Source organism: Westerdykella ornata (genome assembly GCF_010094085.1).
Source record: "Westerdykella ornata strain CBS 379.55 unplaced genomic scaffold EI97scaffold_39, whole genome shotgun sequence".
Lineage (NCBI taxonomy): Eukaryota > Fungi > Ascomycota > Dothideomycetes > Pleosporales > Sporormiaceae > Westerdykella > Westerdykella ornata.
In genome coordinates, this window is record NW_022986889.1 from 38,749 (window position 1) to 53,388 (window position 14,640).

A 14,640-nucleotide genomic window follows, 5' to 3' on the forward strand; every position below is an offset into this window, starting at 1 on the left:
TCCGGTTTGCGCGTCCCAGGTCAGCACAACTCAGCACAAGTCGTGCTTCTCTAGGACTCTGGGTAGTGGCGAAGAGCAGAAAACTTTCCTAGCGTGCAAGACTGCTGGAGTGAATGGAGGCGTGGAGACGCAGTGTTCTTATTGCATGCCAGAACGAGCTTGACGTTGGCTGGACCAAGCAATGGCCTGGCAAGATCACGACGGAAGGAAGAGTAGACGCAAGTAGCAATGGTTCTCTGCAGCGATGCTTAGGAGATTAAGAAGAGGAAGCAGATGCATGGGTGGGGAGGGAAGGGGTGGTGGTTGTCGAGGGCTAACGGGCGGGAGGGCGATCAGCCGCTAAACCCTTACTACCAGTAATTAACTGCCCTGGAGTAATAAGGTGCAGTCCTACCGTGGGTACTTACTCCGTACAGTGTACACAGTAGACAGTACAGTACAAGCTGGGCTACACCTTTGAATGTATGAATGTTTTTTCGCGGTATGGATGCATGAGATGGCATCGGATGGATGCTCTGGCGGCCTACAGCAGAAGCGGTGAAAATGGCAGATTCTGGAGAAGAGAGAGATGGAGGGAGATGCATGAGGGACCCGGGGCAATGCTGCGGCCATGCAGTTTCAGACGTGGCGATTCGACCAGATATCCGGCCGCCATGCACCCAAGTCGTGAGAGCGAACGACAGCCATCCATCCGGTCAGCAAGTCTTCCTCCTCAGACGCAGGCCATGATTACGCACATTTGCGACTGGGCTACTTATTCGTAGTGACGGGCGAGGGTGGAACACAAGCGCATGTGGGAGGGCACTGTCGACCCTGGGACGGCAATTAAGTTATAACGCTTGCAGTCGAGCTCGCCAGGTGCGTGCCAGATGCAATGACGGCTCACTCTCTGATGGAGCACACAGTCATGAGCCCAGCGTTGGCACTGTGCCACCATTCACTGCGCAAGGGCTTTCGCCCCGCTGCCAGAGTTGCCAGAAAGCAGTGAGGGATGACTCCTGGGAGGCTGCTGGGAGAGAGGAGATTCGCGGCCGTCGCTCCGTGATTGCTGCCCAGCATGATGGGCTGTAAAAAGTTGGCCCTACTAAATACTTGTCGAGTCGAGGGTTGGTCGTGGTGCCCGTGTGCGCCCAACGAAGCCCGTATTTTATGAGCGTTAAGTTAGGCCGTTATATAAGTAATTCATGCCAGCCGGCAAGCGCTGAGCCAAATTATCCCATGTCGTCTGTTCGCACCCGACTGCGAGAGAGAAAAAACCCAGAGAGAGAGGGAGGGTGAAAAAAAGTTCCCCTGTTTCTGCAGGCAGGCTCGTCATACGGCCACGGTGCGTGTGAGCTTCCTCTCTCCCTTCCTCCCTCTCACCACCAACTCTTCCTCACGACTCAACTCTCCCACCCGCCCTCGCCCAGGAACACCCCCGCCGCCGTTGCGCCCGATGCCCTCGCTTCATTGTTATTATTCTGACCGCCGCCTGAGTGTTGCCAGACGATCGCAGTCGTGAGGTGCGCGTTATTACCCGCTATCGATATCGCACCGTTCCGTTCCCGCAGGCCCCCCAATTTGCCAAAGTCGGCCTTGGGCCTGTGGCCTCAGGCCTCGCTGACCACCATTCCTCCAACCCACACACCACGTACTCCACAGCCCACTTCCGACAACCCAGAACCCACATACCCTTCCTCTCGACGTAGCCGTCGCACGCCTGGCCGTCACCCCTCTCCTCCCACCATGGCCGGCCCTCGCAGCCTCCAGGCGACGGTCGAGGACTGCCACTCGACCGACGAGAGCGACCATGACAGCGGCATCAACGAATCCTTCCGTCGCTCCCCCGCCGCCGCTGCCTCAGGCCATGCCTCAGGCCAGACCAACATCGGAGCCAATGTCGCTGCCAGAAGATCTCAACCGTCCGACCTCAACTGCGACAAGGCACCCGCCGCTGAAAAGGTCACCAACATTGACCTCCAGAGCGACTCTGGGTATTCCAGCCATACCGCCGCGACCATGAGCAGCGCTGATTCGGGACCAAGTGCAAAGTCGCAAAGCCCTCCGGCTGCCCCTGCGAACGCTGCCCCTCTGCCCTCGGACAGCCCTGCCGGGAGCAAGAGGCGTCCTACCTTGTCGAGGGATGAGCGTCATAGCAGCGAGAGCGGTGTCAGGAGGCCTCTAGCGCGGTCCGGCTCTGTTTCGTCTCGAAACCGTCCACGAAGGGAGCGCCAGACGTCGGAAAGCCAGGAGTGCGAGGATCCCAACTGTGATCGGTGCCCTGGCCCTCGCCGTGGCAGACCAAAACCGTCTCCACTTGAGTCCGGTCTCGACATCTCATACCCTCCCTTCGACGATCAGCGGTCACAACGGTCCGATCCTGCACCGTCTACCACCTCCTACGCTCCCCAATCGCCTACATATACACGTCACCCAGGCTCATACGCGCAGGGCTCGGCAATCGTCCAACCGGCCCAGACCTCACGACCACGACGCGCTTCGTCCGCTACTCGAGGCCGTCCAGTAAGCTTTGCTGGAGATCCATCCCAACTATTCTGGGTCCCTGGAATGCCAGTTCCTGGACAATATCCCCCTCAGGCTCATGAGCCACATGGACCTCCGCCCGCGCTATCCGCCTACCACAATCTCCCCCAGCCTCAAATGAGCGGATATGCTATGTTGGGAGCCAGTCCTTCTGGTGGCGGCTTCTATGCCCCGCCCCATATGCAGATGCACCACCCTCAGTACGACATGCAGCGACCGCCAATGCATTCTCGAACCTCATCCAACTTCAACGCTCGCCGACCAGCGCTACAGGTATATGGGCAGCCTTTGCTGACGCAGGATACCGGCGACATGCCCTCCGCTCGTTATCCTTCCAACGTCCCCAGTAGCGCAACCCAGAAACGTTTTTCTCGGTCGCGGTTCGACGATTACGATGACGACGACGACGAAAGCTCTTCTGAAGCGGGATATTCAGACGAGGAGGAAGAAAACAGCCGTGCCCTTATGCCGCCACCCAAGGCCAAGCCTTCTGCTCAGCGTCAACCCAGCCATCGACAAAGCTCGTCCAAGTCCGAACGGCGAAAATCTTCAATGTCTCAGTCGTTGACGCTCGAACCTGAGCGGGATCATGAGCGGCACTCTCGCAAGTCGCGAGTGAGCGCTAGTGCGGCTCCATCGCGGTCCGCTTCCAAAGCGCCCTCTCGTCCGCCCTTGCTGCATCAGCCCAAGGCGCAATCAGCGTTTGAAACTGCACGAAATGCTCAGATTATGGTCGAGGATTCGAGGGCGCAAAGGCGCCGGTCATATCAGGGTCAGGTGTACGAAAAGCGATATCGCGGCGAAACGCGGTATCGAGTCGAGTCAGATCGGCGTGGCTCCAGAGTAGATTTCGACGAAGACGCAGCTGCAGACATCATCATACCCACCCAGCGCCGCCGGCGGACAGATGCCAGCATACGCAACGAAGTTTCCAGCAGCAGCAAGCTACGCGAGGTCGCCAACGACGTCGAGGCATATCAGCAGCGCACCCGTGGAAGCGACGCCCCGTTGAACGATCAAGTCCACCGAGCTGCCAAACGCGGGTCCAGGATCATCTCTGGCGCTTCGGAAGCAGGGTCCTCACGCAGTAAAGGCAGCGATAAGGCAAGCCGCGTCAGTCAATCCGCTCGAACCACTGTCACGAATGGTGGCGGCGAGCTACGCCTTCGCGTCGACGGGTCTGCTCGCCTCCAGTTCAACGGAGATATGGAAGGTCGCACCCTGCAGATCATGCCTGGCGAGGACGGTATGGCTGAGATTGTCATTGCTGATAGTCGCGGAAATGAAAGCGCGTATCGCAGCGAAAGGGGCAGCGTTTATGACAGAAAAACTGTTGTGAGCAGGGCAGAAAGGCCTGAGCGGCTTGAGAGGATTGAGAGGTCGCGGCGTGAAGCCGAAGAGATTTCCACGCGGAGTTCTCGCAGCAGCCAAAGCAGGCGCGACCGCGACCGCGATGTTGAGGCTCGCCCTCTACGGCGCAAAGGCGAGAAGTTGTACCGCCAATAGACGGACGATACTGGGGCACTTTTCCTTTTCAGTTTCCTTTCATTTCTTTGCTTCTACTTTCTCATACCCTTTCTCCCTTTGCTTACACTCTACGCCTTGGTTCATCGGGGGGTTCGATGCGGCACCGCAAAAAGTCTTTCTACCAAAAAGTCTCATTGTGGCATCACTCCACAAACGCCGCCGATGAAAGGGGCTCCTCCATTGCAACATCTCACCTGCTCGTTTCCCATTTGGCTAGACAGGGACGCTCACGCACACAAAACCTGACCTCGGATTTGCGGGCGTGGAGGCGGCCCGGGTTATTTCAAGGATTGCTTGAATTGTACGATTTGCGCTCGGACATGTTTTGGCCATCTTGTTTCAACCCTTCTCATAACTGTTCTCTTTTTTTCGTTTTTTCCGTTTCTTTTCGTCCGAAGCGAGCGTTGTTCGTCTTTGTTCGCTGTGACTTAAGGCTCGATTTATATCCCTTTCGCGGTTTACTTGATTCTTTGGGCTTGGTGGATTCTAATACCCCCCTTTTTGTTTTTCTTTCCCGGCTGTTGCTGGTTGAAGCGCTTTGGATTGGATAACGAGCATGATGATGATGTTGATGACGGCGACGAAGCGACGTGGCACGAGAGTTATTCACGAAAGCAAAATAGGGAGCGTTTGTGTTTGATTGTCCTATTATTTTCGTCTTCCACTTCTCATCTTGAGCGATACCAGATTGTCAAGCTAGCTTGTATTGGGCTGCTGCACTGTGCTTGGACAGGAGGAAGTCTATATGCTTCACGGCAATTGAAAATCGAGGCCGCTTTTTTCTTGGTCGTTTCATAAGTACACATACCTACACACGCACAATGGCCTCTTCGTGCTCGCCCCCAGATGCTCGCCTCTGTTTTGCGGCTCCCTCCGAACCCGGAAACTGCCGATCACGCGTTGCTTTTTTTCTTCTTCTCCGCTGCCAGTCTGCATGAGCTGACCAAGGAGAAAGGCAGAGCTGAATTCGCAACGAGAAGGGCATATGCAGTACGACACGACCTCTGCGCCTGTTTTTTCCGCTCTCAGCACGGAGAGGAGGGGACCGAGCGATATGTGTACCAATCAGAGGGACGGCTGTAGAACCCAGTAGACTGAGCCCGTTGACCGGTCGGGAGTTGGGAGAGATATGATGAGGTCTTCAATCATCTCCGAAAGGTTGTGATGAGTCCTGTGAGGGGATGAGGAAGAAGGTGGGAGTTGCTCGTGATGTTTGACTGATTCGACGCTAAGTAGAATTCATACCCAGAGTTCAATTGCAATGACTTGCTGTGTTAACCCGGCCAGTGAGACGCAACACAATATCTCAAGTCAAGTCAAGATAAAACACGTCCCTGAACGGTGAAGGACCTAGGGACCCCTTTGAGTCGACGCGGGCTTGCAGTGAATGTGGGCTTTGCAGTTTCCAAGACGACGTTTGAGTGCCCTGGTTTCTCATATCTCTCCGAGATTCATAGATGAAAATTACGTACTCTTCTGGCGCTATCCTTTCTCCAATGTCACTGGCAAAGGGGACGAAAACTGCCTCGTTGGATTTTGTCACTTTTTTTATCCTCAAGATTCTCTTTGAGATTTCTTCCATCCATGCATGGCTTTCCAGGGCGAGTCAAGTTGCCAAGGACTTCTACCTTGGCTCCACAGAGTCCTTCCAAAGTCAACACTTCAAGAAGATGTCTTCCGTTCCTGTGCCTATCCGCGAAATCTTGGCGATACGACCCCTGCCACTAGCGTTGCCGCTATTTTTTGGGCAGAGCAAAGCAATCGCAGGGCTGCGTTGACTCAACCCCGCCCAAAAAGTCAACCGCTGCAACTTCTGCATGCCGCGCGGTCGCACTCCGACTCCTCTACCATTCACTTCTCTGACTACCTTTCTGGGACGGCCGCTGGCGACGACTCATTTTCCCCATCTTGTGACTCTGTGCCCCAGCAAGCGCAGCATCAATTACCTCGCTGCAAACGTAGTCTTTCGAACCACACCACTTCATCACCACCGCTCTCGTTTCCACACAGTTCAAAGGCAACAGGACCAATTCTTCGATCCCTTCTCTCGCCACAGCAAAACAGCCACCATGGATCCCCACGCGACCGACCATACTCTCTCCATCGCCGACATCACCAGCACCCTCCAGAAAGTCGGCCTCTCCACCGTACCGCAAGAACGAAACACGTATCCCGCCCTCAATCCCTTCGACATCTACCGTTCGCATATCTCGGAGCTGCTAGCGAAGCAGACAGGCATTGAGGCTGCGACGATATACAAGACGCTGGCGTGGACGGCAAAGCCCGAGAATGGAGATTTGCAGATGGCCGTGCCGGCGTTAAGGTTAAAGGGGAAGGATATGAAGGAGCTCGCAAAGGAGATTGGTGATAATGTATGCCAACTGTCGCATCGTCCCCGCCACCTACGCGTCACTTCGCGAAACAATTCAACTAATGGGAAGTCTCACAGTTCCCCGAATCCCCCCTCGTTGCCAAACCAGTCGTCAACGGTACCTTTGTTGGCTTCTTCTTCAAGCCCGCCGCGCTCACTTCGATCGTTCTCCCGCAAATCCTCAAAGCAGGCCCCACGTACGGCTTCAACCCCAACCTCGGCCTCAAGGACCCTAGCAACCCCGCCGCCGGCCGGAAGAAGGTCATCGTCGAATTCAGCTCCCCGAATATCGCGAAGCCGTTCCATGCAGGGCATCTCAGGAGTACGATTATTGGTGGGTTTCTGTCGAATTTATATGAGGGTGCGGGATGGGATGTTGTTCGTATGAACTACTTGGGCGATTGGGGAAAGCAGTATGGTGTCCTTGCCGTGGGCTTCGATAAGTTCGGATCCGAGGAGGAGTTGGAGAAGAACCCTATCGGCCACTTGTACGATGTGTACGTCAAGATTAGCAAGATTGCTGCTGACGAGGCAGACGCCGCGAAGGCGCTCAAGGCCGAGATCGCCAAAGTGAGAGAGGAGGGCCAAGACGCAAGTGTGAAGGAGGCGGAATTGAAGAAGATTGAGGAGGAAGGCGTGGATCAGCAGGCGAGGAACTACTTCAAGCGCATGGTTGATGGCGAGCCCACGGCGTTGGGTACCTGGAAGAAATTCCGTGACTTGTCGATTGCGAAGTATAAGGAGACGTATGCGAGGTTGAATATCCGGTATGACGATTACAGCGGCGAGAGCCAAGTGAAAGAGGAGAGCATGGAGGAGGCAGCGCGGATCATGGCGGAGAAGGGCGTCTCGGAGGAGAGCGAGGGGGCTGTCATTGTCGATTTGACGAAGTACTCCAAGAAACTGGGTAAAGCCATTATCAAGAAAAAGGACGGCACTAGTTTATACCTGACCCGCGACATTGGCACGGCGAAGGAGCGCATGGAAAAGTACCACTTCGATAAGATGATCTATGTGGTTGCATCCCAGCAGGATCTTCATCTGGCGCAACTCTTCAAGATCGAGGAGGCCATGGGCTGGAAAGACATTGCCGACAAATGCCAGCACATCAACTTCGGCATGGTGTTGGGCATGTCTACCCGCAAGGGAACCGCCAAGTTCCTCGACGACATTCTGAGGGACGTGGGCGAGAAGATGCACGACGTCATGCGCAGCAACGCGGACAAGTACGCCCAGGTCGAAGACCCGGACAAGACGGCCGACGTGCTGGGCATCTCAGCCGTCATGGTGCAGGACATGAAGGGCAAGCGCATCAACAACTACCACTTCGACATGGACCGCATGACGAGCTTCGAGGGCGACACGGGACCGTACTTGCAGTACGCACACGCGCGACTCAACTCCATCGAGCGCAAGGCCAGGGCCGCGCATCCCGACCTCGCGGACGTGGATTTCGCCACCCAGGTCGACTTCTCGCTGCTCACGGAACCCCATGCGGTTGATTTGGTGCGGCAGTTGGCGCTGTGGCCGGATGTGTTCCTCAACACGGTCAAGACACAGGAGCCGACGACCGTCTTGACGTACCTGTTCAAGATGGCGCATAGTCTGAGCAGTAGTTATGATCACCTGCAGGTCGTAGGGAGTGAGCGGGAGACCATGTTGGCGAGGTTGGCCTTGTATGTGGCGGCGAGGCAGGTGTTGGGGAATGGGATGAGGTTGTTGGGGTTGACGCCTGTGGAGAGGATGTAGGGTGTTGGTGCCGATTTTCGTAGGATAATACGAGTAGAACAAGGGTAAATCAGTTGGGATGGAGAGGTCCGACGTGTAGGATGAAGGAGGAAAGGGAGCCATGGTACGCCTGGTCCAGAGAGCTTCCGCCTGTCTTCATAGAAATCCGATTGTTTCAGTTGGTCAGTGGGTTCCCGCCTTGTTAGTCCATCTAAGATCAAAACGCCTATGACCACGTAACACCGGGTGGCCGTCAGAAGTTAATAAATGCAGACGCTTGTGTCGCACAGTCGAGTGGGTCGCACATTGAGAAAATGCAGGGGAAGTGCAGTCCCTACAAGATTGAAATGATGTAGTGTTTATCGCTCCGTCGCCAAATCCTATGAACCATGCACAGCTCTGTGGATGCGGCGATAAGATTTTGTGACGAACGGTGGCTCCAGTATCCACGGGGCTCAGGTTGCGTGAGTCGTTGATGCTTGTGAGTATATCTATCACAGAGAGTACGTTAAGGAGGGGGGAAGGGACGTATTAGGTTCCTGGCCTAGCCGTCCAAGATCGTCTACATCAAGGGCGAACTCACCAAATTGATCAGGCTTCCATACACTTCTCCACAAGGAGTAGGGATCATGTAAAAGGGAATGGGAAGAGGGATCAGGGAGAGGGGAAGAATCTTTTTAAACCTTCATAGCATTATTACCAGTTTGCCATAGATCATGCTACTGGTCCCTCTACTCTCCAAATTGCCGCGAATCAACTAAGGGAACCTCAAGCTATGCCCAATTCCATACTTTTCCTCAAACGTAATGGCTCCCTTCGCCTGTTCTTCTACACTTTCCCTATCCCCGAAGCATTGGTGCGACTCTGAATGAACTGTTGCAGAGTAGCGTCAGACATTTGTTCCCAACCACTGCGTTGCTCCGCACCTACCGCTGACTCTCTTCGCTGAAATAAGGTCACCAGATGTGGAAAAATGACAGGATGTCGGAAATAACCTGTTCAACTTATTTACCCTTACTTTTGCAACGTAATCTAAAGCGCAAGAGCATGCTGCAACGCTCTGTTTAACACTTTCCATCTCCCGAGTGGTCCATTCTCTGTCGAATGCACCGTTGTGAGTTCCTCGAGCGCGAAGACGTTGGAACCGCTCATGAAGTCGCTCAAGGTACTCTCGGAGGTCACTAGTCGTGTTCTCAATCGCATCTTTAAACTATTGAACCACCCTCCCGCTTGCGGCGGTCGTGCGTCTAGGTTAATGCAGTTTAAGATAAGAAGGGAGAATACAGCAAATATATACAGATAGATATTGTTTATAGCAATAGCAATAACAGTTTTATAGTTAACAATTAGGTCTTTGAAGCCGACAATATCCTTTCCATTATCTTGCAGCTCTGTTTTCGAGTCGCTGCAACGTTTGGAGAAACTCAAGGGATGTGTCAGTAACCTTGCCGTTACTTGTATACATGTTGGCTCCAAGCTATGCCTCTGATTACAATCTCCTTTTCCACAATCAAGATGCATGCAGGCGCATAATTCGTCCATCTCTCAAGTATTGAAGTTGCATAAAGCACACACTCCCCTTTGCCATGGAAGCAATACTAAGCGCTCGCACACGCACCTTGCCAATCCGTCACACGTATGCGAGTGAAGACCGGAACGGGGATGGGCGACCAGGAAACGAGGCCTCTTTGATTCTCTGGAACAGGCAAAAACAAACGACGATGCGACGGACTCGCTTCCCCCTGGATCTGCCACCGGCGTATGCCGTCACGTCAGTCCGAACATCAGTGCGGCGCAAGACGGAGCAGAGCGCCAGCAGTTGGGGGAAGTAGCTGGCTGAAAAAGGCAAGGAAAATGAGGCAAGTAATTCAGATATTGCCGCTGATGGCCCGAGGAGAGGGGAGACGACAGTAGGAAGAGAGACGGGTCGGCGGCGCTTTGGCTGGGCAGTGCGTCCACCAGAGGGGCAAAGCGGTGAGCATAGAGAGCCATGACGCAAGTGTGGCTGACTGAATGTCAAAGGAGAAGGTTAGACTGGGAATGGACGTCGAACTGCTGCACTCGATAAACGCCACATGCTGTCGTGATGTTATAGCGAGACCGACTTTCGTACACTGGAAAGGAGTCCTTGACGGTCGTCTTGAAGGCAGTCTGCAGAGGCCAACTCCATTCCTGACTGGACTTTGTGCCCATTAGGGAGATATCGGCGACCTGGCAACACCACTAACCAAACCTGTGTTCTGTAAAAGAGGTGTACTTTGGGTTAGGACGCACTGGCAATTCCGATTTATACATCTGCTGGGTGGTAAGGGGGACTCCCGGGCTTCGTGGTTTCGAGGTGGTGGCCAAGCAGATGAAGTGATGGCCGGTCGATGGATGTCCATTGTGCACTTCGATGTCTGGTTGTTCACTCAATGGAACTCTTGCTTAAGGCAGGTGGGTTGGCCACTCGACAGTGCCTCTTCTGCAGTACCAGGTTGCCAGATAGCAGGCACGAGTCATGGGATGTGACACCAGCATGCGAGCGGTCCAGAGACGGAGCATTGCGCCACCTCGAGGGGACGATCCATGGAATTGATAGTGAATCCGGGGGAGAGACGCGGTGTAGCCCGACAAGGTGGGACTTGAGGGTTGACAGAATCCAGACTTGGAAGAGGGTCTACCGTTCCTAGCATGACAAGATTTGCGCGCACAGAGTTTGTGCTGCGAAAGCTTAAAGCCTTCAAAAACTGCAACGGATCACACAGCTGCCGATGATGGGAGGCAAAATGTCTCGTGGCCGACGAGGAGGAGTGCAGATGTGTAGACTGCCAGATGAGATGAGATGAGATCAGATCAAGATCGGAATCCGATGGGTTGACATAACACGAGGGGATCGCTCGGCTAACCACAGCGTCGGGAGGCTTAGAGAAGCGGCCCAGCCACTTGGGACTAGCGGCGCTGACAATCCGTACCATCCAGCATGGCCCCTTGCGAAGCACCCCCCATAGACAGGAAATCTGACCCTTCCGTTGATCCCTTTCCATGCCCTCGAGCAAAGAGGGCAGTAAGCAGCGCGAGTAGATTTGCTATTTCACAGATCACCTTCCTCATTGATTTCGGCTTCTCCACGGCTCCGTATCGACTTGCAAAAAGAACGTGGCCAATGAGCACAATGACGCTCCGAGATGGCGTCGAGGACAGTGCGGCGTCCTGCGTGCAGGACGGTACCTTTGCGATTGGCAACAGTAGCCAGCCTCGGTATAAGTGGTTGTTGTATGAAAACGCTCTCCTCGGTGCCGCAGCAGGCGTTGGAGCACTCCTGCTCCAGTCTGGCAGAGGGGGTGAATGTTGACGCCCATGTTCAGCTCGGCACCCTTGATGACGACCCTCTGGCAGCCACTCGATGGCGAGGAAAGGCGTGCGCCAATGGGAGGTACCAAAGGAGTGCTTTTTCTGGCACATGCAGCCAATGGAACGGGTTCCATTGGTTGGGCTCCGCCGTTTTGCTAACCCGGCTCTCCAGTACACCAAGGCCATGACACGCATCTAGCTACCTAGGTGGATTTGTTCTGCGTCGCCACTGACCACTGAGGGAGCACCTGGCGCCTTGACGGATAACTGCATCTGGAAGTTTATCTTTCCTCATCCGGTTTGCATTCGTGCACCGAAGCTACGGGTGAACAGAAGGGGTGCAGCAGCTGGGAAACCCAGAGCCAAAGCGAGCAGTGGAGTACGCCACAAGCCATAGGGACGTCTCTGATATGGCGAGCGACAGCGACGGCGCGGGCAGAAGCAGGAAAGCAAGGCGACAGCTGTGCAGTTGATCCACCAGAGGTTGCGAGTAAGGGTACTACTGGAGGGGCGTGCGGCAGCGCCGTCAATATTGGAGGCCCACGGCCGCGACCCGCACCAGGAGCGGCAACAGCCTTTGTCGCGGGAAGGACTGGAGCTGGCGTTTTATAGTATATAACGGTGAGCCGTGTCTGAGGCATGAATGGAGAAGTGCATCAGTCGATTGATCATTGCAGCGCAGTCTCGAAAGCATTCGTTGCCTCTGAACAGCTCTGGCCTAGCATCGATCATCTGTTGCCCGTGTAGCAGGTTCCGAGACGGCCAACCGAGGAAGCGGGTATGTACTCCACGGACATGAGGTGTGAGGTGAGCTCGGATGGGGCCTTTATGCTCCGGCAGCAGGCGATTCGAGGAAAGCATGGCTGATATATCTCAACGGTGATGCAGGAATCCCATCTATCCGTTCCGGCACCAGCCCCCAACTTACGGACTGGGCCGCGCGACGATCTATCCCGTCAGCTCCCCACTCCCCTTCCCGGCATTGCACACCCGGTCGCTATCCGACTGCCCGAAAGGGAGCGTGGTGCAAAGCTGCAGTGGTAGGAGTGGTGGTGGTGTTGTTGTATAGACGAAGAAACGCGGAGGTGAGCAGGTGAGCAGCACTCATTCATCCGAACCCTTGTCACCTTGCACCTCCCTCCCTCGCTCCTGCCTCATTCCCCATCCCGCCATCCTTGTTCCCCACATGGCAAACCGTGCTTTTCCTCTTTAAGGATGCATATTCGCTCGCAGGGGCTTAGTCAATGCTTCCCCAACCTTCTTCCTGCTCTTCCTGCTACACCTCACGCTCCATCTTCACCATCCTTCACACCCTGACACCCCTTCACCCATCCTGTGCCGAGCTTTTTTTCTTTCCTCACCTAGGTCCCTGTTCCCTTCTTCACGCTTCTCGACGCCGCCCATGCCTTTTTAGCCTGTTCGGTTCCCGCCCGCATGATAGCGCCTATACGCTTCCCCTACAATGAAGCACCCCCAGCCCGAGGTCCTGTCCTTCTTTCGACCTCACCTCACCACCTATATCTTATCAGATAAGGCAGTGACCGGCCCTCTGACCTCAGAAAGAAGTCGGGATAAGATTAAAGGGCCTGGTGAGGTTACTGAAGAGCACCATGGAGCCTGACTCATGGCTTGAGCCTCAATCTCCTCTTCTTCTGCACCCAGCTTCATACCAATCCTGTAGCGTCATGGTGTGAAGGGTACTGGGTACATTAGGGCTGCCGGCGCTGTGCGCCTTTTCCCCGTTCGATTGTGTCACTCTTTTCGCACTCTCTTTTGCCTGTAGCTTGTTTGTTTCTTGCATCTGGTCCCGGCATAACTGCATCAACAGGCTGAGCATTGCCCGGAAGGTATTCCCTGAAACTTCTACTAAGTAACCTTTGTAGGTGTTTATCCTTCGTCAGATGCAAAGGGGCCGAAGAGGCGGAAGAGGTAGAAATTCACATCCCGCCCGGAGTACGTCGAGGAGAGGATTGACTTCAACTTCACGGCGCGCCGCTTCACAGTCGCAGACCCGATCATCCAGTCTTCGCAGATCAGCTCGCCTTGCACAGCTATCCAACGGACGTAACACGACACCTCAGGGTACAGACGGATCAATGAGCTCTGTTGCGAGACCACGGGCGCCGGGGAACGGTACCACAAGAACCTCGAGACGGCCGGGCAGTCAAACCCCCGGACGATCAAGAGGAAGGCGGTCAGCATCTCCCGAAGACATCCGTTACGCCATGGATGTGGTCGTCCAGCCTCCTGCCACCGCCCGTGCCGGAGCACCCCTCGCCGGAGCAGTCATCGTACGACTTAGGACCACCAACGTTGAGCCGGAGCACGTCGTCGGTGATTCCAGTCATTTGTATGCCTATGCCACCCTGGTCCCAGGCCCCAACTCGACCGTTACCAATGACCCTCGCCGGCTGAACACCTTGCTCCGGGGCCCGCGATTGGATTCGGTCCGTTCATTCCGAGACGCCGCCGCTGACGGCTCCATCTCATTCATGGAGATGGACGATCCTCGCGGCGTCGGCGTCATGATCTTCAACAGCCTCGAAATCTGGCAAGCCGGAAGCTACCGCATCCGCATCACTCTGGCGCGCTTTGTGACGGACGCGGACGGTCGCGAGGGATACGTCAACATCCAGGCGGTGGAGAGCAATCCCATCCTGGTGCAAGGCGCATCCCCGCCCACGAGGCTGGCTCAAAACGGTAAGTCCATACACGCTAGTTGAGCTTCTCGATACCTCTCGGTTCCTGATATCTCTCGTGCCTTCTACAGGGGTGGGTGACGGTGGCGATGATGATGGCGAATGGTTGGAGGTATTGAGAGCGATTCAGGAGCGCCGCAGATCACGTTGAAAGCACAAAAGCGTTACTTGCTGGTTTTTCATCTAACATGTTTTGGTATGCATGTGCGGTCGAGATACATTTCTAAGACCACCTCCAGTCCTCAATTTTTTGGTCTCTCCTCCTGGAATGGAGTCTACTTCTTGCTTTCTTTCTCTTTCTTGAGGGTCTTCTGGTGAAATTTTGGCTTGGGTTGGGTTTGGGATGCGGAAAGCAACACAAAACACCGGTGATGATGGAGATGACAGGCTTGATTAGAGTGGAAGGATGGATACTGGGCGCTTTGGCGTATGATTGTATCTCTGGATTAGATGGTCTTT

General features: G+C 54.8%; 3 protein-coding genes across 3 annotated transcripts; all 3 read left to right on the top strand.

The window, feature by feature from the left end:
* Nucleotides 1-1,268: 1,268 nt before the first annotated feature.
* EI97DRAFT_211922 (uncharacterized protein) lies at nt 1,269-4,463 on the top strand. Its single transcript, XM_033793776.1, has one exon. The coding sequence runs from the start codon at nt 1,726-1,728 to the stop codon at nt 4,027-4,029; it is 2,304 nt and encodes a 767-aa protein (XP_033649891.1). The 5' UTR covers nt 1,269-1,725; the 3' UTR covers nt 4,030-4,463.
* Nucleotides 4,464-6,119: 1,656 nt separating this feature from the next.
* EI97DRAFT_385973 (arginyl-tRNA synthetase) lies at nt 6,120-8,170 on the top strand (the record flags this gene model as incomplete). Its single annotated transcript, XM_033796045.1, has 2 exons — nt 6,120-6,422; nt 6,500-8,170. The coding sequence occupies 2 exons, from the start codon at nt 6,120-6,122 to the stop codon at nt 8,168-8,170; spliced, it is 1,974 nt and encodes a 657-aa protein (XP_033649892.1).
* A 5,408-nt stretch (nt 8,171-13,578) lies between these two features.
* On the top strand, nt 13,579-14,332 carry EI97DRAFT_385929 (uncharacterized protein; the record flags this gene model as incomplete). Its single annotated transcript, XM_033796044.1, has 2 exons — nt 13,579-14,182; nt 14,253-14,332. The coding sequence occupies 2 exons, from the start codon at nt 13,579-13,581 to the stop codon at nt 14,330-14,332; spliced, it is 684 nt and encodes a 227-aa protein (XP_033649893.1).
* Between the last annotated feature and the right edge of the window lie 308 nt (nt 14,333-14,640).